This window comes from Penicillium taxi (assembly GCF_028828555.1).
Source record: "Penicillium taxi strain IBT 34144 chromosome Unknown utg000001l_segment0_segment0, whole genome shotgun sequence".
NCBI lineage: Eukaryota > Fungi > Ascomycota > Eurotiomycetes > Eurotiales > Aspergillaceae > Penicillium > Penicillium taxi.
This window is the reverse complement of record NW_026643203.1, coordinates 2277258-2303867: the sequence shown is the minus strand read 5'-3', so window position 1 is coordinate 2303867 and position 26610 is coordinate 2277258. Positions and strand designations below refer to the sequence as shown.

General features: G+C 46.9%; 10 protein-coding genes across 10 annotated transcripts; 6 read left to right on the top strand and 4 right to left on the bottom strand.

Annotated features, from left to right (window-relative positions):
* Window positions 1–297: 297 nt before the first annotated feature.
* On the top strand, window positions 298–1741 carry N7495_000836 (nuclear protein Qri2/Nse4; the record flags this gene model as incomplete). The annotated part of the gene is made up of 3 exons (XM_057203506.1): window positions 298–607; window positions 680–1507; window positions 1560–1741. 3 exons carry the CDS (start codon window positions 298–300, stop codon window positions 1739–1741), a joined length of 1320 nt encoding a protein of 439 aa, XP_057067579.1.
* A 415-nt stretch (window positions 1742–2156) lies between these two features.
* Window positions 2157–3047, top strand: N7495_000835 (uncharacterized protein; the record flags this gene model as incomplete). Its single annotated transcript, XM_057203505.1, has 2 exons — window positions 2157–2286; window positions 2362–3047. The coding sequence occupies 2 exons, from the start codon at window positions 2157–2159 to the stop codon at window positions 3045–3047; spliced, it is 816 nt and encodes a 271-aa protein (XP_057067578.1).
* A 1048-nt stretch (window positions 3048–4095) lies between these two features.
* N7495_000834 (MARVEL domain-containing protein) lies at window positions 4096–4722 on the top strand (the record flags this gene model as incomplete). The annotated part of the gene is made up of 3 exons (XM_057203504.1): window positions 4096–4158; window positions 4217–4376; window positions 4445–4722. The coding sequence occupies 3 exons, from the start codon at window positions 4096–4098 to the stop codon at window positions 4720–4722; spliced, it is 501 nt and encodes a 166-aa protein (XP_057067577.1).
* A 2266-nt stretch (window positions 4723–6988) lies between these two features.
* Window positions 6989–9054, top strand: N7495_000833 (LCCL domain-containing protein; the record flags this gene model as incomplete). The annotated part of the gene is made up of 2 exons (XM_057203503.1): window positions 6989–7530; window positions 7602–9054. The coding sequence occupies 2 exons, from the start codon at window positions 6989–6991 to the stop codon at window positions 9052–9054; spliced, it is 1995 nt and encodes a 664-aa protein (XP_057067576.1).
* A 273-nt stretch (window positions 9055–9327) lies between these two features.
* N7495_000832 (Molybdenum cofactor biosynthesis MoeB) lies at window positions 9328–12898 on the bottom strand (the record flags this gene model as incomplete). Its single annotated transcript, XM_057203502.1, is given in 7 exon segments — window positions 9328–9579; window positions 9631–10118; window positions 10187–10702; window positions 11037–11055; window positions 11075–12282; window positions 12354–12456; window positions 12527–12898. The coding sequence occupies 7 exon segments, from the start codon at window positions 12896–12898 to the stop codon at window positions 9328–9330; spliced, it is 2958 nt and encodes a 985-aa protein (XP_057067575.1).
* A 712-nt stretch (window positions 12899–13610) lies between these two features.
* N7495_000831 (uncharacterized protein) lies at window positions 13611–14065 on the bottom strand (the record flags this gene model as incomplete). Its single annotated transcript, XM_057203501.1, has 2 exons — window positions 13611–13856; window positions 13922–14065. The coding sequence occupies 2 exons, from the start codon at window positions 14063–14065 to the stop codon at window positions 13611–13613; spliced, it is 390 nt and encodes a 129-aa protein (XP_057067574.1).
* Window positions 14066–15330: 1265 nt separating this feature from the next.
* Window positions 15331–16440, top strand: N7495_000830 (glycosyltransferase family 32 protein; the record flags this gene model as incomplete). The annotated part of the gene is made up of 1 exon (XM_057203500.1): window positions 15331–16440. One exon carries the CDS (start codon window positions 15331–15333, stop codon window positions 16438–16440), a length of 1110 nt encoding a protein of 369 aa, XP_057067573.1.
* Window positions 16441–18412: 1972 nt separating this feature from the next.
* Window positions 18413–19732, bottom strand: N7495_000829 (cAMP-dependent protein kinase; the record flags this gene model as incomplete). The annotated part of the gene is made up of 4 exons (XM_057203499.1): window positions 18413–19132; window positions 19204–19328; window positions 19386–19475; window positions 19546–19732. 4 exons carry the CDS (start codon window positions 19730–19732, stop codon window positions 18413–18415), a joined length of 1122 nt encoding a protein of 373 aa, XP_057067572.1.
* Window positions 19733–20276: 544 nt separating this feature from the next.
* On the bottom strand, window positions 20277–21213 carry N7495_000828 (V-type proton ATPase proteolipid subunit; the record flags this gene model as incomplete). Its single annotated transcript, XM_057203498.1, has 8 exons — window positions 20277–20313; window positions 20376–20461; window positions 20523–20607; window positions 20694–20800; window positions 20856–20938; window positions 21017–21029; window positions 21087–21104; window positions 21166–21213. 8 exons carry the CDS (start codon window positions 21211–21213, stop codon window positions 20277–20279), a joined length of 477 nt encoding a protein of 158 aa, XP_057067571.1.
* Window positions 21214–21877: 664 nt separating this feature from the next.
* On the top strand, window positions 21878–25617 carry rom2 (putative Rho guanyl nucleotide exchange factor (Rom2); the record flags this gene model as incomplete). The annotated part of the gene is made up of 4 exons (XM_057203497.1): window positions 21878–22258; window positions 22291–24559; window positions 24619–25481; window positions 25537–25617. 4 exons carry the CDS (start codon window positions 21878–21880, stop codon window positions 25615–25617), a joined length of 3594 nt encoding a protein of 1197 aa, XP_057067570.1.
* Window positions 25618–26610: the final 993 nt, after the last annotated feature.

Sequence of the window (26610 nt, the reverse complement as noted above, 5' to 3'; positions counted from 1 at the left end):
AGTATCCTTCGTTTGACCTACTCCAAGACTACTAGTATCATTCGTAGATATTCGACAAGTAAACAAGTCCCGCGACGCGGTCAAGGGTCACGTGTCGAGACGCGATGGCACGCGCGCCCGAAATCATTGAATTTGACGTATCATTCATTTCTGGTTTCGTTTATTTCAGGGTTCATTTTAGAGCTGAGGGGCTTTGAACTGTTCAGCTGTCTGTATTTATTTATTTATTTCTCTTTCTTCCTTTGTTTGTTTTGTCTTTTACCCTTTCACCTTTCACGTGTTCAAAACCTTGCGAGTATGGCACCCATCTCTCTGCATAATCTGGACGAGCCAAACGCCTACAACTCAACTCCTCCGTCATCTCCTGACACTTCCCCCAACAAGGAAAATCGCCGACACCATTGCGACAAGAGACATAGTGTTGCTGAAATGTCTCAGTCAAGTAAGCGACGCCGCTTTACTGATCGCACCTCGAATATTCACTCGCAAAGCTCCTCCTCGCAACAGCAGCGCCGGCAGAGCAACAGATACTATGACCCTGATCAGGATGAAGGTGAACGGAGAGAGATTCGTAAAGGGCTTAGAGATCTGACTCGTGATCTTAACGGTAAATACAACCGGCGCAAATGTTATATTTGCAGGAGTGGGATAAGATTTATGCTAATTCTTACTTCAACAGACTCTCGCTCCGAGTTTATGCGATCAGGAAATAAGGGAATATACGAAACTGTTGAAAAGGCCAACAAGCTCTTTGCCCATGTTAAGCAGACTGCCGACGCAACCATCGACTCGCGCCTCTTGGTCAACGCCGCCGATCTTTCGCACAAGAAAACGGCGCAGCTCACTCTCGGAAGTTCAGCTGCTGGTATCGATGTAGACGAGTTTGTGTCTAAATGTATCTCCTTTATGCGCCACGGTCCCGGTGGCTCGATGCCTAGCGGTGGGTCCCGCCGCAATCGAATGGGTCGCCTTACCCAAAGAGATAATGATAGTGGCGATGAAGACGATGGTGACGCTATGAACTGGGAATGGCTAGGTCGGACAGCCTGTTTCCCCCACAATGCCCGACCTCCGGTGTCAGGATGGCTACTCGGTCCACTTTCAGTGCAAAAGCGAGTGCGGCAGGTGGTCCAACGCAGACAAAATGAGAACTTTAGCAATGTCGAAAGAAACCAGCCAAAAGATTTGGCGCAAGAGGATCTCGGACAGGAAACTGCCAATCTTACGACCATGTGCTCCAATGTCAATCAGTTGCTTGCCAATCACATGGCTGACGCGCAAGATAAAGTGGACACGATCCTCAGTGCGGAGAATCCGACAGAAGATAGAGTACAGGAAGTTATGGCCGATTGCAAGATTGCCGATGACGGCGGTACTCCCCTTTTCCAATTTTGCATCAACCCCAAGTCATTTGGGCAGACTATCGAGAATCTCTTTTATGTCAGTTTCCTGGTTCGAGATGGAATTGTCGGTGTGGCTACGGACAGTCGCAACCTGCCAACCCTTCGTAAGTGACTGCCAATTAGTTGACCATTTTTATACCTGTACTAACGTCCCAGACTCATCGGATCCGTATGCGCCGAGTGAGGCTCAGAAGAGAGGCGTTGAAAAGCACCAAGCCGTCTTCAGCCTAGATTTTGACACATGGGAAAAGTTGATTGAAGAGTTCAAAATTACTGAATCGATTATTCCTCATCGCGAGGAAGAAGACGCGCAGACTGGTCTGAAGTGGTACGGATAAGCCGGCGACTTAAGAGAATGCGACCATGTGAAATTGACGTTTCTGCTTCATGTCCATGATACCCTTGTTTTGTTGTCTTGAATGGTATTTAATGTTTCTGTATTTTTGGCATATGATAAATTAGCTTGAACGAGAACGAGTTGTGCCTAAATTATGATCTGTGGCTGGACCGAGGTTGATGTATAAGCTTATGTACCAGACCCACGTCATCGATAAGTAATCTTCCATGTTCTATAGAGCCTCGATCGCAACTGCCCCTTTGACAGCTTCACCCACCTACAGTTGATTTCTTTTTTCTTCTTTCTGATCTGCTCTCTGCATCTGCAGAGCCAATCCTACATACTCCCTCCATACGCGGCCGCAAGCTCTCAACTGAGACACTCACGCAACATCTACTTACACAAGAGCTTTCAGAATGCCTCAACTTTTCCCTGCTAATCCATCGGCGCTGATGGTCATTCGCTCCGTGACACCTAATATCATCACGCACAGTTTGCCCTTTGCACGCTTTGGAATCATTCGATTCGGCGGCCGTGGAACTCTGGGTGAGTTCTCGCTGCATGGAAACTTATCTCTTACGCGTTTGACCAAGACAAACTAACTCCTTGCGTCCTGCACAGTCCGACTTATTACCGGAACCCTCGCTGTATTCTCTCCTGTTAGCCTTACCCAGGAGGTGCGCCAATCAGTTGAGTCGCTTGGTGGAAACCTGAAGTACATCATCGCACCGGATCTTGAACACCACCTGAACATCACTGCCTGGAAGAACGAATACCCCGATGCGGTCATCCTGGCTCCTGAAGGTCTTTGGGAGAAGCGTCAAAAGATTCCCGAGTTCAAGGATACCCCATTCGAGTATGTCTTCAAGAAGGACGGAACTCCGCGCACAATCTCCCAAGAGTTTGATGCCGAGTTTTCGACCGAGTACGTGTATGGCCATGGGTCACATGAACTTGTTTTCCTGCACAAGCCCTCACGTACTGTTATTGAAGCCGACCTGGTTTTCAATTTGCCCGCCACTGAGCAGTACTCCAAGACTGAGGATGGTAGCACAGCCAACTTCCTCACTCGAGTGGTCGTCCCTCTGCTATCAATTGGAATTCCTGCTACTTGGCAGCGTCGCTTTGCATGGTACATCCTCTCTTCAAAAGACCGCAACGCTTTCACCGAGTCCATGAAGCGTATTATTCGGTGGGACTTTGATCGAATTATTCCATGCCACGGTGATGTGATTGAGACTGGTGCCAAGGATTCGTTTCAGAATGTGATGGCATTCTTCCTGCGAGAAGACAAGCGACATGTGTGAGTGGGAGCATTGCACATAGAAGGGTTGAAGGATGCTCTTGCCTATCTTGTATTATTCCTCTTGTTTGACTTGACCTCTGCGTCCGATATTACATTAGTGGCTTGGGGTGTGTATAATAATTACTATTGAATCGGAAAACAGAGCTGTCTTTTTATCTCTTGTTTAACTGGGATCAGCAGTGCAGTGCATTTTCATCTGTATGAAACAAGTGATAACACAATAATTTGATCCCATTGGTCTAACCTAATTAAGGTATAGATAATATGGGTCCAAAATAAGGACGTCATAGGGCTGGAAGTATGGAAACAACCTAAACTACTTCTAGTATAGATCGTCAACTATAAGCCACATCAAGTGCAAAATCTTCCGCATCACGAGGTCACCTCGACATCAGTGACCCATAGCGTAAACAAAATTTCAATATACAGGGATTAAGCCGGTTTATCATTTCAATGACAACGCAACTGCCAACAGTTTCGAACTTTATGCTTGACTTAGCCACTGCTTGCAATGAAGACAAATTAGCAGTCCCGAGGTTACTATGATGTTTAGGCACCAGCTATTCTGATAGTACTCATCACAGCCCGATATACATTACGTATGTGATTTAGGCGTCTTGAAAGTTGGGTTTTAGTCTCTTTCCCAACCAATAATACTATAACGTTGATAAAAGGTTCTAGATAAACTAGTCCTTTTCAGGGGAATCTGACGACATGAGCGGCTCGGATGAATCGGCTGTGGGTCTCAAATCTTTATTTTGAAGTATCCCATACTAAGGAAGTAAATAGCAAGGTACCGCTACTCTAAGCTGGCCCTTTGTGGCTTGTATCTAATTTGTAATAGGTGGAGCACCCTTGCTTCATCGTTTTTTTTTCCCTGACTTGGATCTGCAGAGCCGGACAACTTTTAAAGCCTTGCTCAACCCCTTGGCCAGGCTTTGCTCTTGTCTCATACAAATAACTTCGAATTTTATCAAGTACCTGACACTTTTCTCTTTTTCGATACTACCTACTTAACCTATCTGTATTTACTTGAGAAGAGCATCGTCATGCCTGTCATCTCTCGCCTATTGTCCATTCCCCTTCGCGTCGCGGAGATCGCATTCGCTGCTGTATGTGACTTGATGGATTCATTCATATAATAACTAAGGTCTGACATTCTTCATACAGGTCGTTGCAGGAATTATTGGATACTACTTGGCCCAATTCCGCCACACTGATGTCTTCCCCCATGGTCGCTGGATCTATACCGAGGTCATAGCTGGTCTCTCTATACTCCTTGGTCTCATATGGCTGATTCCTTTCTCCTTTGGCTTCTTCACTTGGGGCTGTACGTCTTTCCCTATACACCATTCTCAATATTATCAAACTTTAAATCGTACTAATGCACTAATACAGTGGACATCATCATCTCGCTCGCCTGGTTCGCCGCCTTTGGTATTCTCGTCAACGCCCTGAACAATTTGTCATGCGGCAGCATTTGGTCGTGGAACTTTAGAGGTGACAGCGAGTGCGCGCGCTGGAAGGCTGCCGAGGCTTTCAGCTTCTTGTCTGCTATCGTTTGGCTTGTTTCAGGTTTCCTGGGTATCTGGTTCACCTTCCGTGCTCGTCGGGATGGTGTTGGTGCTCCTCCCACTGGCCGTCGCTGGGGTCGTCGTAATCATGCCGTGGTCTAAGGGACTCGATGCATAAACACGCACAGCAAAATAACACTTGCTTTCCCAGTATACTTCGAGGACTTGTTTCATCTACTTCAATTTAGATGTCAAGTCTCTTAGCTGTGGAGCCTTCCTCTCTTCGCTATTTGCCAAGTGAATCTCGCTCGCTTTATGATACATGTTAAGTTTAATTCTTGTCGGTTTGTCCTCATTATCATGGGGTACGACTTAACGATTTATGTTGATGCTGATATACCCTTGGTGCACTTGAAATGGTGCTTTGATATTTGACTCCTTATTGTCATAGCCATTCGCTTTAGATACAAAAATGTACAAATAACATGTTCCCTGTAGGTCCTCTTGGAAGTGCTAGATGGATAAGCTAAAGTAGAGACGAATATTTATTGATCTGAAACGGATAAGCCGGAGAAATTACCTCTATCCCCAATTAGGACTAATAGATTCGTTTTGAGACTACTTCCATCAACTCTTGCAACAGCTCCCTCGCTCTCTTCTGATCCCTATGGTTTTCATCAGTCTCCTTCCCTCCTTATATCCATTCCCTCTTTCTAAGCGAATAATATCTTGAATATGACGAGAAATCCTCTCAATCCAATACCGTATCTTCTCTCGTGGCATCTCATCCCATACCGTCACATTAGAATAAAGAGTCTCTACCCTTGTTTTTAGGACACCCTTCTTAGTAGTTTTTTCATAAGATATAGCAAGAAGCTTTGATAGTGTTAAGTTCAGGAGAGATTGGGCACCGAAGTAGTCGTTTTACCTGGTTTATATCATAAACCACTTGTGGCGATGGTTATGCGTAGGTGCCTTACCTTCCTGAACTAAGGTTCTAGGGCGTGTTTAAATGCATCCTTTGCCAAAATCATAAGCTTTGGTAGTGAACCCACTTCTAATAGCGATACCGGTCGATTCCACGAGCCTAGAATAAATACTTACTAGAATATTATAAAGAACATACGTCAAATATTGTCGAGTATTGCATGAAATCTACGTCTAATCGTGTATGAAATAACATATCTGTCAACACCTTAATTTTCCTACCTTTATACCTAGATAGTATACCTATACGTAGGTTTCTTCCATACACTGTGGACGACGATGACCTTTGGATGTACTTTCTCTCTTATTTGTATTTTACAATTCCCAAGAAACTCCGATACTATAATCTTTTTGGAAGCTGTGTACATGAAAGGTGAACTGTGAAGTTCTTCATTTAGATGAAATTATGCAAAGATATACATAACCAGAGAGGAGCTTCTGGCATCACTTCCTGGAAAACCAGAGGTGGACCGACTGGTGTCGTTCTATTTCATCTCCAGGTAAATGCGCTAAACTCTTGATTTTGATTCCAAATCGGCTAAAAGTCACCATATAGCCGTTCTTCATAGTGTCGAGTTCTTAAATAAAGTAAGCTTTTCTTCTCGGCTTGTTTCTTCAACATTCTGATTTTGATTGCTCCCAGTATGAAATTTTTTTGGAAGCGTCCTCTTGATGCTCCAATAATCTGGATAGGGCTCCTATACGCTATCATGTGCTTGGCTGCGCAGTTCCAGAAATTTCGATCTGAATATAGTCTCCATCCTATAATATCCGCAGAGCATGAAGTTTTTCGCGCAAATATTTTTCAGTGCCTGGTCCTCGGAAAATACCACTTGGGTGGACCTTATGTACTCGAAATTTGAACTGCTTGTTAGTCCCTGGGCCTCTGCAACTCATGGCGGGTTCCATAGTCCAGGACTATCGAGTTCTTCCCACGGTTGTTTGAATGAGATCTCGCATCCCGAGTTCCGTTCCATAGAAACCTCGATACCTGTTCCATTGTACGCTGTTACAATTTCAGCGGAAGGGAATTCAGTAGAAGCCTTTGGGCTCACAACCTAAGCGCTAATAGCTTATAGTAGTAACCAAGGTTCAGAGAAAGTCAGAGGGCAAACGAGATGTATAACGCAGGCCATATTTACTAGCGTGGGAAGTGGGCCATGTGAGGTCCTACTCCTTACTAGATTTTCTTTTGCTTACACGGATTCTAATCTTTCAGATTCAAACACTGGGAACCTATTGGACTAGATCAGTAATACTGATAAAAATCTGGCTTGTCTTCATCAAATTCCTCGACAGTCTTATTACAGTCGTCATTCCACTTTAGAAACATGTTGATCCCACACAGCCAGATGACTAAGACCCCATCCCCATCCACCCGACATGTGTACAGTACATCGTAGACATTCAATTGGTCATTAATCTAAACTCACTGGCAATTATGTCAGGGACTAGGGATGAGAATGTCTCATTTCTGCCAACAACAGAGAAAGCCTCAGATGCAGAGTACCCGCTCGAAGATTTAAGCTCGTGCTATATGGATGAAGACCCCGAAGGCGCGGGGGTTCGATCCAGCGACGAATTCGAGTTGGACGACGATCTAGAATTGGGCGATGTGCCCCTTCTCCCTGCAGAATTTGATCGACTTCACCACCTTGGGGATTCTGAATCCGATACTGTACTAAATCCAGGATTCGCGTGGCGTGACTTAAAACGTAGCCCGCTGCGTACTTTCCGAGCCTTGCTGCAGGGACCCACGGAGCCTCACGTCTACCATATCAATCCCTGGTTTCCTAAATTGCAGGCTGCGCCTGCGCGCATATTTGAGCAGCTGACACCGCAGAAGTGGATGAAAGTTACACTACTTTTGGCTGGACTGATCGTCTGGATTGCTGTGTTTTTCTCCACTTTGAAAGCCTCTGTGGGCAAGACGGTGTTGGGATATGGAGCGCCACTTAGGCTGTCGTGTCACCACCGCTTGTGGTATGTTTGAAACTCGTCGCTTTTCTTATTGAATATTCTATTCTTCGAGTAGGAAGACTAATATCATATAGGTCTAATGCCACAGATTGTGGGTTGAATGGGGAGTTATGCCAGCCTTTCGATGGGGACTCGTTCGCCTTTCGCTGTCCGGCTGGTTGTGCAAATGCAATGATCCTGGAGCCATATTATATCGGTGAACAGGAGGTCAATTATCGGCCTCTGGTAATCGGTGGCAAGCCATTCAGAGTCGATCGCCTAAATAGTGGTATTTACCGCGGCGACTCATCCATCTGCGCATCCGCATTCCATGCAGGCCTTATTGATAACTCAAAGGGCGGTTGTGCCATTTTGCGCCGTAAAGGCGAGCGAGATAAATTCCAATATTTTGCTCAGAATGGCATCGATAGCATCGAGTCCCTCTCTCATTTTCCTATGTCATTCTCTCTTACCCGTCAGGCTTCATCCTCGGGGTCTACCCAGGCGAAGCCGGTTGAATGCTCTGACATACGGTGGTCCCTACTTAGCTTCACTGCAGTGGTGACTGCTCTTTATTCCATGACCATGACATCAGCGCCAGTATTTTACAGCGTTGTTTACTTCCTCGTCTGGTTCCAGGTCGCCATGGCTTCCGATCCACCCGCCTCGGACTTCTATGATCTCATTTCAATTGCTATGGGTCGATTTTTACCAGGAGCATTTGTGGGCTTTGCCATTTACTACTTCGTCGTGCGGCGGACTCTCGACAATCTCGAGGCACATCTGGACAAAACTATCCTCTGGCTAGGGGGCTGTTGGTTCGGCGCCCTAAACACCGACACATTTGATCGCCTCCCAATCTCTCGGCTTACGCCGCATGATATCCAACAACAACCAGGCGCCGTGACGGCCCTTCTCAGCATCATCGCATTTCTCATATTCGTCTTCTTCCTTCAAGCATACTGTTTCCGTCAAGAAGGTCGCCTTCCAACTATGCTCCGCCTGTATGGTATTTTCGCCATCATCATCATCATTTTAGTCGCTGTGCCCGGTCTGAATCTTCGCATCCATCACTATATCATCGCGCTCCTTCTACTCCCAGGCACATCGCTTCAAACACGGCCCAGTCTCTTATTCCAGGGCATTCTAGTCGGCCTCTTCATCAACGGTATCGCACGTTGGGGTTTCGACTCCGTTCTCCAAACACCTGCCGCACTCCTTGAAGGAGGCCGCCTCGGCACACCCCCGCCGGCGATCACCCCGCCTGAATTGATAGATCAGCATAACCTTCGCTTCACATTCCCCGATCTGCCTTCACATGTCGATGGCATCAGCGTTATCGTCAACGATGTACAACGTTACCAGGGGCTCAAATCGACGCAGAACGGCAATGTGCCAGACTTCTTCTGGACGCGTAAGTTTGCCAATGAGGTTGAGTACATGCGTTTTGCATACTTGCATGTCAATACCCTTGGTGGTGTTTGGTATGAAGATTTATCGAGTGCTTCGACGTGGGCTACTGATGGAAACTTCTACTATCCTATATAGATAGACCAAGACTGTTTAGCGAGCGCATGCCTAGAATATTCGAGAAAGAATTGATTTAGAATGTATGAATGTCAAGAGCTATTTTGTTCAATCGATAATTCTCCAACTAAATATGGTATATATCCCAGGAAGCTGGAAGAGGCTAATTTTGAACAAAGAAGGATAGAGAGATGATGCGGCCCTATAGAACCGATATGTCGGAAAAACGCCAGTCCGCCAAATGCAATATTCAAGAGCAAATTGAAATAAGAGCCCAAGGCCAAAAGTAGCTTGCTATGCCTTGGTTTCCTTCAGATAATTTTGGCATTTCACTTGAACGATAGTCTGCTGGCCTCCTGCCTCGATTATTAGGGCAGTCAGCTTACCACCCTTCACACACCCTGAGTCAAGACCCTTGGTGTATGTGCGAATTTTCAAAGACGTCTTAGCGTCGTGGCCGTAGATGACGGTCATGACATGAGATAGTGGATCCATCTTGGCCGATTTCACACTGGAATACAGGATTGACTGGTACTTGTTGAACATCTGGGCAATGTTAATATATAACTTCTACAACTTTGAATAGACGTTTCTTACCTTGGCCCAATTCATACCAGTGTCCGACGAACTGGGAACATGGGTATCCAAATCAATGGTCCGCATGTTCATCACACTCGACGGATCCTGGTGTTCGAGCTTCACTCCCGGTACAATTCCACCGTGCACGACAACTGCTTGTCCCATTCCTTGAATCGATCCAAGATCCAATATCACGGGACACTGGTCTAGCCATTGGATATGCTCCTCACTCAGTGAGAGAGCTAATTCTCGCTCTTGGATATCTTTCGATGAAAAGAAGTTGTGTTGGGGGTCGTCGGCCTCGACTAGTGTCTTGGCCTTTGACATCTCATGGCGGACGAGAAGAACGCGATCTTCGTGGTTACCACGCACACACGAAGCTTTGTATTCCCGCGCCAGGTCCACAACGCCGGCGCTATCTGGCCCCTTATTTATCAGATCACCGGTGAAGACAAGATGATCCCCGCCTTTGGGGGCGAACGCGACTTTCTTAAGGAGATTGACCACTAAATGATTCAAAAGAGGAGTGGTGAGTGACAAGAAAGATAAATTCGCCGGGATAAAATGAACATACATTCCTCTTTACATCCATGCACATCTCCAATCACGATTAACCGCTTCTCTTTTCGCGATCCCGGGTCTTCGCCTTCTAGTCGCGCTGTAGGCAACAGTCCTGAGTCCAAGGTACGGAGCCGAACCAGGTCGTCGAACTCTGGAAGTGAATTTGTCCCGAACCATCCACCTTTTTCTGTCATGGTGGCCGGATCCAACGAATGGAGTAACGAAGAGTGTTCTTGGATGCGCGGGTATAGAACATATGCCCAGCTTGCCCAGCCGACCAGGAACAGAGTCAAGTATACAACGACGTAGCGGCGGAATCGTGGCGCCGCTATAATGGAAAGGGCTATCTGGAGCCACTGTGGGTGTTTGGAGGTGTCATTAGTGAGCGACTGGTAAACATAACTTGAGCTTGACTGCCAGCCATTTCGGGCGGCATCGACCAGGGGACCGGGGAATTGCGAAAAGCGGCTAGGGGAGGGCTGGGCGTGGGAGGCATGGTAGAAATTATTGGTATCATCCAGTTCGTGGTCTGAGTCACGGGAGGCCATTATAGTTGATAACTAAGAATGAATTATGAAATGAAAATCGATATACTCCAATTCAGTACATCACCTAGCACCTCACCTGGAAAGAAAGATAAAGCAAAAGTTGGGGGCTGACGACGCCTATGTTAAGGTCCCGCCAAGCATGGCCAAGCGGCTGAGCCCTTGTTTTATCTTGGCTTGGAGTCCCCTACTACTACCACTAGACAACCCCATATTAATCGATACGATTCAGTGCTTTGGCCCAATGAGCTTACTGTAATTGATTCCGATCATATTTTATTTTATCCACATCAACTTTTCTGTACACATCAGCGGTACTTTTCGTATTCGTCCAGCTCTTTTAACCGGAGATCCACCCGTTTAAGAACCGTCTCGTCGTATACCTCCTCCACCTTCTTTCCTCCACGAAGCACTTCTCGTTCATGGTTTGCAGCCTCCTCTTTGGTCATACATACTAACTCCTTGAGCTCGAGCGGTACAAACTTTTGTCCATCCTCTTCCCATGTCCTGTTCATGCCGAACCCTCGTTCTGGGACTTGCCAAAGAGTAAGAACCAGACGACTCGACAAGCCCGTAATGACACTCTTCCCTCTCCAAACCTCTTCCATTAGGAATGCAATATCATCCTTGGTAATGGGAATACGCAGTCCGACGGTGTTTTCACCCGCGACTTCTCGGGCAAGTTTCTCACTAAATGTCTTTAGATAGGACATAATACCCTCGTATAGCTTGTTGTGGCCTTTTGCGCCCATGTTATAGTCGATCGGGTATCCTGCCACGTTGCAAATGACGTGGTTGGCGACAGTATAACCGAACACGGCGGGCATTGTTCCTAGAACGGGAAGAATCCGAACACGGAAGTCAGGGAGAACGCCGAGCTCTCCCACCTGGCCCTTGGCATATTCCTCTTCAGGGAGAGGGAGTAGACTGGCCTTTCCAGAGCCAGGCCTCTCAGTTGAGAACACTGCTGCGACACCTGAGCTGACCCCCAGGGCTTTCAACCGATGCCGGGTGCTGCGGGAGAGGGGATCGTCGGTAGTGAGCGAGATATCTCCCACCGTCACACGAGTCGGATCAGACTTGCAGGCAGCACCCATAGATGATATCACAGGGAGTGAGTTGGAGTGACAGTAGTATAGCAAGTCCACCTTCGATATAATATTATCAATGCAATCCAGGACGTAGTCTGGTCGGCGGCTCTCCCCATCATGCGTCAAGGTCCAGGGCCCGAGAAGGGTCTCTGCTGCTTCCTTCCCAAAGAGCTCATTACGGCAGTCGAAAGTCACCCACGGAGCGATCTGTTCCAACCTTCTCCGGATGCAGTGCACTTTGGGAGTTCCGACATCAGCGAGTGTAGCCACCGCATGTCGATTGAGCGATGACAATGAGACTTGGTCGAAATCAATAAGTCGGATTTTGCCGACGCCTGATCGAGCAAGGGCCGCGGCGGCATGCGATCCAACGCCGCCACATCCAACAACGATAATGAAGGATGATCGAAGCTTCGCAAGACCTTCGTTTTTCAGAAAGACTCGATTCCGAGCAAGCTGTTCCAAAATCAAATCTATGTAATTGAATGCGATTGATCAGACAGCTTTTCAGATAAAAGAAAAGTTGTATGCGACATATACATACCATCATCATAGTCTCCCTGTTGCGCTCGACGAGCTAGAGCAGCACTACGCTCATCCTCCTTACTCAAGGGAATGCCTTTGTCTGCAATACCGAGAGATGTGAGCTGCAACATAGCAAGTTAGCATGTATCTGTAAAACTAAGTATGATCCGCATGTTCTCGGACGAAACTCACCTTCTCTGCAACATGTTTTTCGCCAATCTCAGGAATAGAGGCTTTCAGGTCGTGAACAGCCTCCTTCCGTTTATATGCCTGATATCCAAAAATTGCACCTGCGACAGCGGCACCCGACAAAACTGCAGTGGTCGCAAACTGGTTATTCTGCGACCCAGCCTGACGATGAAGCCAGGACGACATGTTTCCAAATACTCCTCCTTCGCTTGTCTCCTGAAAATCCTCTCGCTCTCGTAAATCTGGTGTTGGGGTTGGATGACTGCGGTTGCGCTGGGATTCGGCGAATCTAGCATCCATTTCATCAGAATCGAATCCATAATCAAGGTCTTCTTCGGCGGGCGCTTGCCACCACTTCGAACCCGAGGGTGACATTATAAATTTATAATTTCAACGGAAGCACAACGAATAACTAACCTCAATAGACAGACCACTGGCCTCTTATAATTTTGATAGGTGCTACCTGCAAGGCTGGTCACCAGTGGAACCACGATTGGTTATCACGTGATTTACCGAGGCCCTGAACGTCAAATCCGACGACATGTTGTTTTGTTTCTTCGGGTGATATATCATTTCCATATCCCGATGATGATTACCTCACAAGAGCTTTCATGATATGTCTGGGCAACTGGACCAAGAAGTGGATGTCATCCCTCGACGGCTTGCCCGTTTTGAAGTGGAAGAAGCCGCTGTCTTGTTATATGATTGAAAAAAAGAACAGAAATCTGAGAGATCCCCCTTGCTGCTGAATTCACCGTCTTTAATTCACTGTCTTATTTGCTCTAAAGCCGGTGTAAACTTGATATCTGGGCCACGCCCAGATTCAAGGTTCCTCGCTTTATCATCCTCTATGATATTTTTTATTATCAGTTATAGCTCTGGCCTCTAGCTACCCTAGTAAAATCGGTGACAGCTACCTGAGAGAGGGGAAATTCTATATATACATATAAATACCCAAGTAGTTTGTTCATTAATTCCCGTAAATGCAATGCCCATGGGCAAAAGTAGAGCCTAGGGGATATCCAAGGTAAAAAAGAAAGTGCAGATAAAACATGAATCCTAGACGCCATTCTAATGCAAAAAAAAATCAAGCACAGGTAGTAAACAGCTTTTGATAGGGTTCATCGAGCTCAAAAGAGTGTGGTAGAGTTGGTGGCAGAATTTGATCCAGGAATATCAACTGGAAGGGAGGCACAATAGTGTTCCTGGATCGAATGTTGATTGCAGGGGAGTACATGTACCGTCTGGCCTCACAATTTGCATGGAAGACGATCTTATTTCCCTCCCGAGAAACCGTGGCCTCACCAGGTGATTGCTGTCCAGAGCCATCAGTCTGTAACAAAGGACGGTCAGCTCTTGTGTAAGGACCTTGATCGACTGTATATGTAAATATTTCACATTATATCCGAGTGAACTGAAGCAATGAAATGAGAAGAAGTTGTAGTAGATGCCATTATATGTGCGGATGATACTAGGAGCTTCAATCAAGGCACCGTCGGTGCCGTGGATCTTGAGAATGGTCACTGGTTCGCCGACTTTCATGATGCTGTCGCTCTTTGATTCCTGGAGAATAAGGGGAACGAGAACTAAGGGCTTTCGAGAGTTCCAGCAGTAATCACCATATCCGACACTGTTTCTATCGCACTTGTAGACCAGCTAAAGTTCGCCATCAGCATCTTTGTCAATGGCGCCACCATACCGCCGCCGAAATGATTCTACCGTAGTGACATCAGCACTCACATGAACGCTCACAGAAAACCTTTCGTCCAAGGATCGCCGAAGATCCTCTCATGCTTCTTCAAGGACTTTGTACGCAGTTTGTGCCAAGCTAGTTCTGAAACCAATATTGGCTCTAGCCCTTCATAGTTGCCTGGAAAGTCCAAGCTGGGGAGCTGCCCAGGTAGGAAATATTGATCATTTTAAGTATAGCATCGAAGATCTTCAAAGCCAGCCATGGATCAATATTGCCTTCTCAAGTGATGTTGAAGGGGCATAAATAACACAATGTTAGCCTCAGGACTTGGGCATCAGGTACGAGTGGTATACTTCATGATCGCTATTTCGATCTGTAAAATGTCTCTTTGCTGCATATTTAGGTATTCAGTGTAATAGCTTGATTACCTTCGTTATTGTTACTGTTTTCTGCGTCCAGGGCTTGATGAAGCGAGAGGAGGACCTTGGAAGAAGTAGAAAGGTCAATTGCCTTATATGGCTTTTGGGAGTCACTTAATCACTCAGGGCTCTTTCTCAGGGGTATCAAATTCTTGATTTTTCAGTATCGTCCTTTTTCAAAATTAGTTAATGTAACTACCTGGGTACTTTCTTTATCAGAATAATAATCTTCCAAGACTCAACAACTGTAGGTGGCAGAAAATGTCGCGAACACGTGAGCCGTGGCAGATTATGGGGCAGAACTAGTGAGCATACGCAATGCTCTAACGGCATCGTTCCACTAGGCCAAACTGCGACCTTTGAGCGCGAGCCAACGTGGCGGGGCTTAATTTTCTCCCTAGGTATTTATTATTTAGGGGGCTCTTAAGCTTAAAACACGAACCCCCGAGAGCTTCTGTTTGCGGCACTGTGACCACCCCGAGTACGAAATACATGGAAACACCAGGAAATCCCGACATGCTATTTCTCCAATCCATCTGATAAATATTCTCCGCGAGTTTTGTTTCGCTTGCCCTTGCCGATCGAAGCTTCCGCGACTCCCAGATTCGCCCAGAGGGGTTGAATAAGCTAACCAGTGCGCGTCGCCCTCGCAATCCTGAGAGGGGTTTCGACCGGCTTTCTGATCCTAATTCACCATGCAAAAGTTTCGCAGGGCCATCATCGCTGCTATCTTCATCCTTGCTTGCATATTTTTGCTTCGTGCGAGTCGATCGAGTCGATCCCCCACAGTTCCTGGCGCTCCCGGCTATCGCCCCGTGCAAGAGATTTTCGACGAAGAAAACGAGAAACTTTCACACCCAGAACTGAAGCCAAAACCAAAGATTCGAGGTCAACAACCATGGGGAACATCGCCAACCGCGCCGCTGCGCGAGCGCCTCCGATACCAATTCCCATACGACCTTCCGGTCAACTTCCCCGCATTTATCTGGCAAACATGGAAATACTCTCCTTCATCAATGCGGTTCTCAGACGAACTCCGCGATTCTGAGTCATCATGGACTGAGCTGAATCCGGGATTCGTGCACGAGATCATCACAGATGAGACGCAAAAGGACTTGATTCAGTACCTGTACGGGTCGGTTCCTGACGTGTTTGAGGCCTACGAGGCATTGCCCTTGCCTATTCTGAAAGCTGACTTCTTCCGATATCTTATACTTCTGGCACGCGGTGGAATTTATAGCGATATCGATACTTTAGCTCTCAAGTCGGCTGGTCTCTGGCTTCCGGATGAGCTCGACCGATCAACTATCGGGTTTATTGTTGGCATTGAAGCTGATCCTGATCGCCCAGACTGGCATGAATGGTACTCGCGTCGCGTTCAATTCTGCCAGTGGACGATCGTTTCGAAACCTGGCCACCCAATCCTGCGTGATATGGTGGCATACGTCACTCAAGAAACACTGCGGATGAAGAGGGCTGGCATCCTTGAAGTCGGCAAGATGGACAAGACTATCATGGAATTTACCGGGCCTGGGGCCTGGACAGACGCGATCTTCCGCTATTTCAACAACCCAGACTACTTTAATATCCAACCCGGTGACAAAAACATCACGTATGAGGATTTTACTGGCCAGACTACACACCGAAAGGTCGGAGATGCCGTTGTCTTGCCCATCACTAGTTTCAGCCCTGGTGTTGGGCAAATGGGAGCCGAAGATACCGACCATCACATGGCCTTCGTAAAACACAACTTTGATGGTATGTTCTTCATTCACTTTGGGTGTGTTTTCTCAATTGAAATCTGACATTTGAAAACAGGCACGTGGAAGACAGATCCCTCATTATGATTCAAGCTTCTTTTCTTATCTTCCACCTACGACAACATATTTAGGTCCTTAAGTTCCTCAACAAACTCATCTTTGCTATGATCGCTTTTCACCTCGCATCAGACATACCTCTTTGGCCATGAAGGTCCCACCTTCCTCTACCACAGTTCGATGACTATCTCCCAAGCTTTGAGAATTCAAACGCTTAGTTCTTTTTTCCCTTGTCATGAAAGTCTTGCTAGACCATACTTGACCTGAGCTTTGGGCTTTTTAAAAATCTATTCATACTCAGTGCACAATACAGGCTTTTTACTTCTCTGCGACGTCACATCCATGCTTTAATGATTCCCGATTGTACATATGATTCCTATATTCGTCTTCGTGTACCATACAATATCTCTTAGAGGTCTTTTTTTCTTTGAGATGGCTTGAAAAGGGCTAAAGATCCAATGCTCGGCTTCTTTGTTACGACTTAATTGATAAATCCTATACCCAAGTGCGTCCAAATGACCGCTACAGGACGCATATATGTAATGGGGTTGCGTCTGAATACCTGGGTATGTGTCCACGGGCAACTCACATTAAGTAGATCAAGACTACTTAGTGCTACCTAGGCAAGGACAGGAAATTATGAAAAAGGAAATGCCTATACTCCTAGGAATCATGTAAGGCCGATACCTCCAGGGCTGGATTCAAAATAGTCCCTTTCAAGTCTAGGGATTGGTAAGTCTCCTTTGTAGTTTAACCTTGGAACAAGAAGCAACAAAAGAAAATTCTATGGTCTCCCAGTGTTCAAATGAAGTTTTCGAGATCTTGTCCCCAAGGTCCACTTTCCGAGGCCTTCTGAGGCGAGTACAAAAACAACGTATATGTTTTTGTCTTTTCTCTTAGATCCTAGGACGATCGTATCTAAGACTTGTCATTGTGCTACTTATGTAGCGATGTCGTTTAAAATTCATGCCAGATGTCAGGATAAAATTGTAGAACGATCGAGACCCGTATGCAGGGCCCTGTTCAAGGCCTATATCTAAGCCCCGATCGGATACAGCGTTTTGCTGGCGTCTCGCACCTGCATTATAATTTCCAATGTTAGAAGGTTGATATTGAACCGGCTCCAGGGCTTGAGAACGACATCGCTGGCGTTTGTAAAATTGATACCTGCCTAGGCTGGCCCACAGATGAATAACCTTACCACTCAGACATTAGGGGTCGTTGGAGCTGGGTAGTCATGAACCACCTAGATAGGTTCGAGGTTTGGACCTTGGAAGTACCTAAGTATTGGAATATAATCCGTTTCTATTATCAATCTTTATTCATCTAAGATACATGGTACCCGTGAACGCTTCAAGCAAAGGTATAAACTCGCTGGCTGGCGCTGTAATAGCGATTGACAGTACCTCAAAACCTCACGGCTTCTCAAATAACCTTGGGAGTGTCACATATTTGCCCTGACGGAATTCGCTACAGCATTAAAAGATTCAAAGGGCAAAGGAAGAGACAAGAGACAGGGTATTTTCGTCAAAACTGAAGTGGCTGAACAAATCGCAAGCCTCTATCAATGGGATACGAAGAAGATGGCTGACGAAACAAGAATAGAAAAGATATCTTTGGTCTGATAATGCATTTTCTGAGAGAGATCTGAATACCCTTGGGTAGGAAGAGGGCTGGGCGGATAAGTGGCGTTAGTATGGGGAAGGAGGAGGTGAAGAGAAAGGCTTCCCGAAAGCCTAGCTCAACACTGGTGAATTGTTACCTCTGGATGTCGAGAGACAATGTGATTTCCGGAAGATTAATATGTTAAAGTGCTTCAATTTTTGATTTAAGCACGATGAGCTTGATCCTGTCATAGGAAAAGTGGCTGTCAAAGCCTATAATGGCACAATGGTCTGGTCGTCTGAAACCCTCGGAGGTTGGAACAGAGGAAGTTATATGGACTTGAAGGATGAATTGCTCAGAAGTCGTTGAAATGTGCTTCGTATTTCCGCTTCAAGTCTTCCGTGTAAAGATTCTGGTGTCTTGTATCGGTGTCGGGATACTCTTCAAAATTTTTCGTGTCAGCGGGGTGGGATAGATGTGGAATAATTGGGCCTTTGACGCGACGATAAAACAAGTCATCCCAGACGATATCTTGAAAAAATGGATGCGATCTGACTCTGCCTGATCCACCAGATATGTAGCCAAGTCGTTCTGTAGGATTTGTTTTGCATAGTAAAGACACAATATTCTGGGCTGCAGGGGGCATACTCGGCGGAAAATGTATGCGACCATCAACGATCTGTTCGTATATGCGCATGGGATTCTGGTCCCAGAACGGAGGCTGTCCCACCAGGAACTCGTATATAAGAATTCCCAAAGCCCACCAGTCGACCGCAAGGCCATGGCCGCTGTTGTGAATCACTTCCGGAGCTAGATATTCCGGTGTGCCACATAGAGTGTAGGTCTCACGATTATCGACCTTTTTCGCAAAGCCAAAGTCCACCAATTTGATGTGGCCGTCCGCATCGAGGAGAATATTCTCTGGTTTCAGATCGCGGTACGCGACGCCGTGGATGTCGTGCAGGAATTCGATCGTCATAGTGATTTCGGCGGCATAGATTCTCGATGTTTCTTCATCAAAGCGTCGCATTCTTCGGAGATAAGTAAAGATTTCGCCGCCAGGACAATAGTCCAGCTGATATTGGTTAGCGCCCTGCAGGGAGAATCTGAAACATGAGATCGATCGGAGGCGCAGGATCTACCTACCACCATGTACAAGCTTTGTTCATTCGAGAAGGATGCGACAAGTGTTGTTATAAAAGGGTGTCCGGCTACCGCGGCGAGTGTCTGACGTTCATTGCGCACATGTTCAACCTGCTTTAGCTTGATTACTGTTCAGTGGTATTAGTCCTAGCTGTAGATGACCATGCGATGAAGAGTATACTAACCATCTGCCTTGCGCAGTACCTTCAGCGCATAAACTTTGGTTATGTCGTCTTCGCTTTTCAGTCTTGTAAGCCAAACCCTAGCGAAAGTACCTATAAGCAAAAGAAAAACAGAGAGTTAGATGAGGACGTCGTATCTGCTCCATATACGAGGACCGCTCACCAGTGCCGAGAGTTTTTAACAATAAGAAGTCTTTCAGCTGCAAGGTCCGTGAAGAAATGCATAGTTGTCTCTCTTGCGGATGTTCGGTGACAAGGAATGGGTTCGAGGTTCGTTGTGGAGTACGGAGAGCTTGAACGAAATGCCTCTCCTTCTCGTGCACCTTCTCTGGGATATCCTGCAGTCGCATCTTGATGTTTCTGCAACGGCGAGTCTTAGTTGCTAGGAGAGTGATAGGGGTACATGTCTCTTGCTGCGCAGGGGCCAAAAAGTATTCTCAAAAAAGGCGCGCCACAAGCCGCGTCAATGACACAGCTTCAATCTGAAAGAAGGTTCAAATCAAGTTCCAAAAATGAAGTAGAAACGATGCGAAAGCGTGGGGCAGAAAAGTAGGGGAAATTCTGCCAACTCTGACGTATCCGACTAGCCCCGCGCTTAATGGGGAATTACGATGATAAGTCGGGATCTTTCTTGCCCGTAAGCAGTTTTTGTCATTTGACCATCTATATGCGAACAAGGCTTCTTATAATACAACCCGAAATAATCAGTCCACGCGATCCAGGAGATGGTCCGGATCTCGATCCCTGTTCCGCGCGTGCTATCTGCGCCGGTGAGCCGGAGAAGCTAAAGCCGTCTGATGTGCATCTCCAGGCACAACAAAAAAAAAGATGAGAAAAGATGAAGGAGCGCTATACAGCAAATAGTATGGATTGCATAGAATTATGAGATGGCTCTCAAGACTTCGAGTTGAGGATCAGACCGACAATCAATCTAGACCCTAGATTAGTAAACTATTTCCAGGAGGATCCCTCTCTCCTTCTCTCAACACTTACCCGTATAGTCCGAGAACTTCACCAAAGATCAGAATCAAGATCATGCCGACATAGACGCGAGACTGTTGCATGTATGCTCGAACACCCTGACATTTGACGGTAGTTAGAAACCACATGCTCTTTCAAAGGGAATAGGAGAGGTCTTACCGCATCACCCACGACACCAATTGTATATCCAGCTGCCACACCTGACAGACCAACTGACGTACCAGCGGCCAGATGCATAAATCCACTATATCAAATCATCAGTCTCTTGAACTCAACCCTCTATCTCTCTGGATTTAGCTTTCGCTTTCTCCTTCCAGCGTTTTGACGTACGTGTACAAGCTCATTGATCGTTGCGGGTTAAGTGATCCAGCAATAAGGACTGCAATGACAAGTCCGTAAACCGCGATAATACCGGACATGACGACTGGGATGAGGGACTAGAATCGATCATGTTAGTCAATGCCATATCCTACATAGCCACGGTCTGCTTACCTTCATGATCAAATCAGACCGGTATGCTCCCACACCTGCAATTCCAATGCCGGACTTGGCTGTGCCATATGCTGCTCCAACGGCTGTGGTGTTTGGTTAGCTCTCTTCTTTTTCGGTTATCAAAACACAAGGTCACTAGTCAGTCCTATTGAGCCACTCACATCCAAAGACCATCTTCAGAGGAGTTATAGGTTAGTTGTAATTCATATCTGCGGTTTTCGATTCACTCACTGCTGCTGCAATGCCGGCCTAGCTCAGGATGATGATTAGTATGCCATTCGCAACTTTGAAGTTCTCCCGGGGCACTCACAAAGGAGAAGAAAGTAGCGAAAGCAGGTGCAAGCTCACTTTCCGCCATGATGAAAATATTCCTTGCCGGAAAAGCGAGATATGGTAAAAGTAAAGGTGATACTGGTGTAATCTAGTGGATCTCCTTGGAGATCGGATGTGGCAGGTCATGGCTTAGTAATTTCCCATACCGCCAACGGCAATAACTACACCATTTTCAGGTTCTAAGCATTTGATAGAGCCCCCCCTCAGGAGGAAGAATCGTTTCATTTCCCCACCTCATCTCTTTCTCAACTCCCGTTCCTTTTCTTGGGTTTCGAAGGATGCTGAGGGTATGATCGCCCAAGGAGCCCTGATTTTGCTGCGCTTAGGCTAGGGTATTGCTACTTAAACCCACCCCCCTCCCCCTCCCCCCCTCCCCAAAGCAAGCGATCAAGAGGGGAAAGCTATGGCCTATTGAACAAATTAGTTTTGCACACACAACTCTTGTCCTTTTCCTGGTCATTGTTCCCCTTGGAATTGTTCCTTCTTTTCCCTTGTCTTTTCGTTGCCTTCAATCCTGAACAGACCACTCGCGACGCTTTCAACGCTCTCTACGACCGACTCGGATTACCGACTCGGATTTACTCCCCTCCTACCTCCACTTCATTTTTCTTTCGTCCATTCGGAATCATAACCACAGTTCGAATATCGACGAACCCCTCATCGTTTACCTAGTTGCTGCGCTTGTCAAGATGGCAGACTTGGGGGGACAGCGTAACCGGAATCACCGGCCTTATGGCGCCGCAGCCTCTAATATGCAGCAGCGAGATGCTGCATTTTCTGACATTTTTGGAAGCACACCACCTCCCGGGCGCTCACAAACTATGGGATCTCAAACTCCTCAGTTCTCACAGGGTCGCGCTCACACTATGTCGTCGCACGTAGCGCCTCCGCAGTTCCAGAGACAGCCCCCTCCTCCCACTCGCCAAACATCCAACGGCTATGGACCACCGCCAATTGCGCCACAGGGAGGATATAATGTAGGGCCACCGGGTGCACAGTACCAAGCATACAATCCGGGTGCTGCAACGATGTCCTCGCATGCACCCCCGCGACCGTACCAGGGTCGTCCCGTCTACCCCCGACCACAACGCTTAGATTCTAGACCTGGCGCACCACCCCAATACCCGGACCCCGGGACCTTGGGCGGCCAATGCCTCCTCCTGCTTTGAATTCTGATACGACAAGATCACGATCGCTGGCAAAACTGAGCGGGCCATCATCCTACCACCCCCCGCTGCCGCCACCCAGTTCTGCGAGTGCCTCTCGCCGTGAGCCGTACCACCCAGGAGCTCCATCAATGACCCAATTAGGACGACCAGTTCCAGAGAGACATGTTAATGAGCGAGCTATGTCGATGACTGCATATGGACCCGGGGAACATCCCCATATCATGGGCAGCGGACGATCTATTCCCCATCGGCGACCGCCCTCTGGCCATGAGCAATCAGCTCCTCCAAGATTCGATTCAATGCCGACAAATGTAGGGGAGAACTACGTCAGAAATCGACCCCCAAGCGATGCCTCGAGCAGATCCCGTACGATGTCAATTGCATCGACTATTGCCCCGGACCGCACGATGAGTGTTCAGAGTGGAACAACACAGGTGTCCCTCGGCCAGACTACCCTCCACTCTAGCGACTCCCATCGACGTGTGCCTGTTGTCTACCCTGCTCTGCTTTCTCGGGTCGCGGATGTCTTTCGGGAGAAGGTATCACTTGGCGAGCGACAGAAGAACGGTCTCTCGTATCAGAACGCTTTTTCTGGCACTGATGCAGTAGACTTGATCTCTTCAATTGTCCGGACAAGCGACCGAAACCTTGCTCTTCTGTTAGGTCGTGCACTGGATGCCCAGAAGTTTTTCCACGATGTCACCTATGACCACCGTCTCCGAGACGCTCCAGGTGAAGTGTATCAATTCAAGGAGACTATGGGTGAAGAAACTCAGGGATCAGAGATCAATGGCGTTTTTACTCTCTTGACTGAGTGTTATTCACCAACCTGTACTCACGACAGTCTCTGCTACTCCATTGCCTGCCCACGAAGATTGGAACAGCAAGCAAGGCTTAATCTGAAACCTCAGCCGGTACTGAGAACTTCGGGATCGCATGGTAGCTTGCACATGGATGATGATGATGACAATGACAACCAGAAGCTCTGGATCAACATGGTCCCCAAAGAAGTTTCTGACGCCATCGATGACCGTGAGAAGAAACGGCAAGAAGTCATCTTTGAGATCATGTACACTGAACGTGATTTTGTTAAGGATTTGGAGTATTTGCGAGATTTCTGGATGCGTCCACTGCGTGCAGCGGGTACCACAACTACCTCCCCCATCCCGGAGCATCGCCGCGAGAAGTTCATCCGAACTGTGTTTGGAAACTGTCTAGAAGTTTTGAAGGTTAATAGTGGTCTCTGTGAGTCTTTGAACGCTCGACAAAAAGAAAGTCACGTTGTTCAGACTGTTGGCGATCTTTTCCTTCAGCATGTACCCCGTTTCGACCCCTTCATCAAGTATGGAGCCAATCAGCTTTACGGAAAGTACGAGTTTGAAAAGGAGAAAGCTTCAAATCCGAACTTTTCCAAGTTTGTCGACGATACTGAACGTCTCAAAGAGTCTCGAAAGCTAGAGTTGAACGGCTATCTTACAAAGCCCACAACCCGTCTTGCTCGATACCCGCTTCTTCTTGAGTCTGTTCTGAAACATACAGCCGAAGACAACCCGGACAGTGAAGATATTCCCAAAGCAGTGAAGCTCATTAAGAGTTTCCTATCCCGTGTCAATACCGAGAGTGGAAAGGCTGAGAACCACTTCAATTTGGTCCAGTTGAATGCGGCTTTGAAGTTTGCCCCGGGTGATTATGTGGACCTAAAGCTTACTGAGGAGAACCGCCAAATGCTCACCAAGATGGCCTTCAAGAAATCCACGGCAGAAAGCTCTGAAGTTACGGCATATCTTTTCGATCACGCTGTTCTTCTGGTGCGCATAAAGATGGTAAACAAGCGCGAGGAATACCGTGTCTACAAGAAGCCTATCCCTCTCGAGCTTCTGGTAATTGCCCAGATGGAAGAGGTCCTTCCACGGCTGGGAATTGCTAAAAGACCTTCATCTAGCCTTTTAGTAAACAAAGCAGCAGTGAATCCACCACCTGCCAAAGATGGTGGGCTGCCGATTACATTCCGACACCTGGGCAAGGGAGGCTACGAGCAAACCCTATACGCCACATCTCCAACTCAGAGACGGAAATTTATCGAGATGGTCGAAGAACAACAGAGAAAGCTTTGGGAACGCAACAGCAATTTCTACAACAAGACCATCCTTTGCGAGAAGTTCTTCAACGCCGTCAACCGGGTGAATTGCCTGGTTCCAATTGGTTAGTATCAATCATGTGGCAGTTCTCGTATATGACTTAATTTTCTAACAATGCACTAGATGGAGGGCGAAAGTTGGTCTATGGTACAGATAGTGGTATCTATGTGTCCGAGCGATGGCCCAAGGAGAAGTCGGCTAAACCACGGCGTGTCCTCGAGGCTAGTCAGGTCACCCAAATCGATACTTTGGAAGAGTACCAGTTACTGCTTGTCTTAGCCAACAAGAGTCTTTCCTCGTATCCTATGGATGCTCTCGAGTTGGCTGAAGGCCAGAATTCTATTGCTAAGCGTCCAAAGAAGATTCAGGGTCACGCAAATTTCTTCAAGGTTGGCATTGGTCTTGGTCGGCACCTCGTGTGTTCAGTGAAGACCTCAGCTATGTCAAGTACAATCAAGGTCTACGAGCCCATGGACAATCTGGCCAAGGGTAAAAAGAAGTCTGCTGTCAGCAAGATGTTCCAGAGCGGCCAGGATACACTGAAGCCATTCAAGGAGTACTACATTCCTGCTGAATCTTCGTCAATCCACTTCCTTCGATCAACACTGTGTGTTGGCTGTGCCAAGGGCTTTGAAGTTGTCAGTCTAGAGACCACTGAAACACAGTCTCTGCTTGACCAGGCCGATACCTCCCTTGATTTTGTTGCACGCAAGGAGAACGTCAAGCCTATTCATATCGAGCGTATGAATGGCGAATTCCTTCTGAACTACAGTGATTTCTCTTTCTTTGTCAACCGCAACGGATGGCGCGCTCGTCCAGACTGGAGGATCTCCTGGGAGGGCAATCCGAATGCATTTGCCCTCTCCCCTCCGTACATCCTGGCATTCGAGCCCAACTTTGTAGAAATCCGTCATGTTGAGACAAGTGAATTGATACACATCATGACTGGGAAGAACATTCGCATGTTGCATTCTTCCACTCGCGAGGTATGTATTAGTCATAGGCAAATACCCTAATCATGTACTGACCAACTATTGCTAGATAATATATGCCTATGAAGATGAAGCAGGTGAGGATGTGGTTGCCAGCTTGGACTTCTGGAGCAAGCCACAACAGGTTTGATCTCTGAAGTCTACATGAAATTTTCAAATATCTCCCTGCGTGTCCACGAAGTTGTGTTCTGGAGAATGGATTCTAGCCCAATTTACCGGGGCCATCAATCCTCTTACCTAACAAAGTATGGTATGTTAGCATGCTACGGTGTCTTATGTTTACACCTGGCTGTGTATTGCTCATAACCCAACCCTCAGCCTGCCCTCTTCTTTCTTCAAAAGGGCCCTCAAGACCTTTCTACCTTTTCAATTCTCTACGTGTACAATGGAGCGCAAATACCCTTGCGTGTCTGCTTTTTCTTCTCTTACCATTTCCTGTTGCTCTGTTTCGTCTTTTTGCATATTTCAACTCGTCTTTTCCTTAAAATTTTAGTTCTATTCAGCCCCCACCCCCTTCTTCCCTTCCTGTTCTATTTTCTGCTTCCTTCGCATGGCTTGCAAAGTGATGCCCATGTTTTTTTCAACTATTTTTCTTTTTTATCTTTGTGCTATTGAACTTGAGGTATCTACTTCTATCTCTAATGCCATTGATGTGGAATATTACATATCAGTTGCATTTTCATAAATATGAATGTCTTTACTTGCTACGTATTCTTCCAAGGCTGGGCCAGCATCTGCATTCCCTTGACTTTGCCACCTGCAACTTTGGCAGGCTCAGAAATCTTTACGCCAGAGTCTTCATGTCACTGTGATCACCGGGGCCAAACGAGAGTCGTTGAAGCCGCTTAAATACCACCTAAACACCAACCTGGTAGTGCAATATACAGGGGAGGTGGGTCCATAGAGCATTGATGGGGGTTCTGAACTCGTAAACAACGCCGTTACATGCATAGACCTCAGGACTAACTATATCATGCGCTCCTTCCAAGGTTCTATCGTGGATATTATATGTTCTTTATGCAACCATGTCAAGAAGAGTGATATATGTCCTACCTAGCCCTAGTTTTGTTTCAACAAAGCTTGGAACACGATAGGGTATATATACTCCATAGACAGTGCCAGA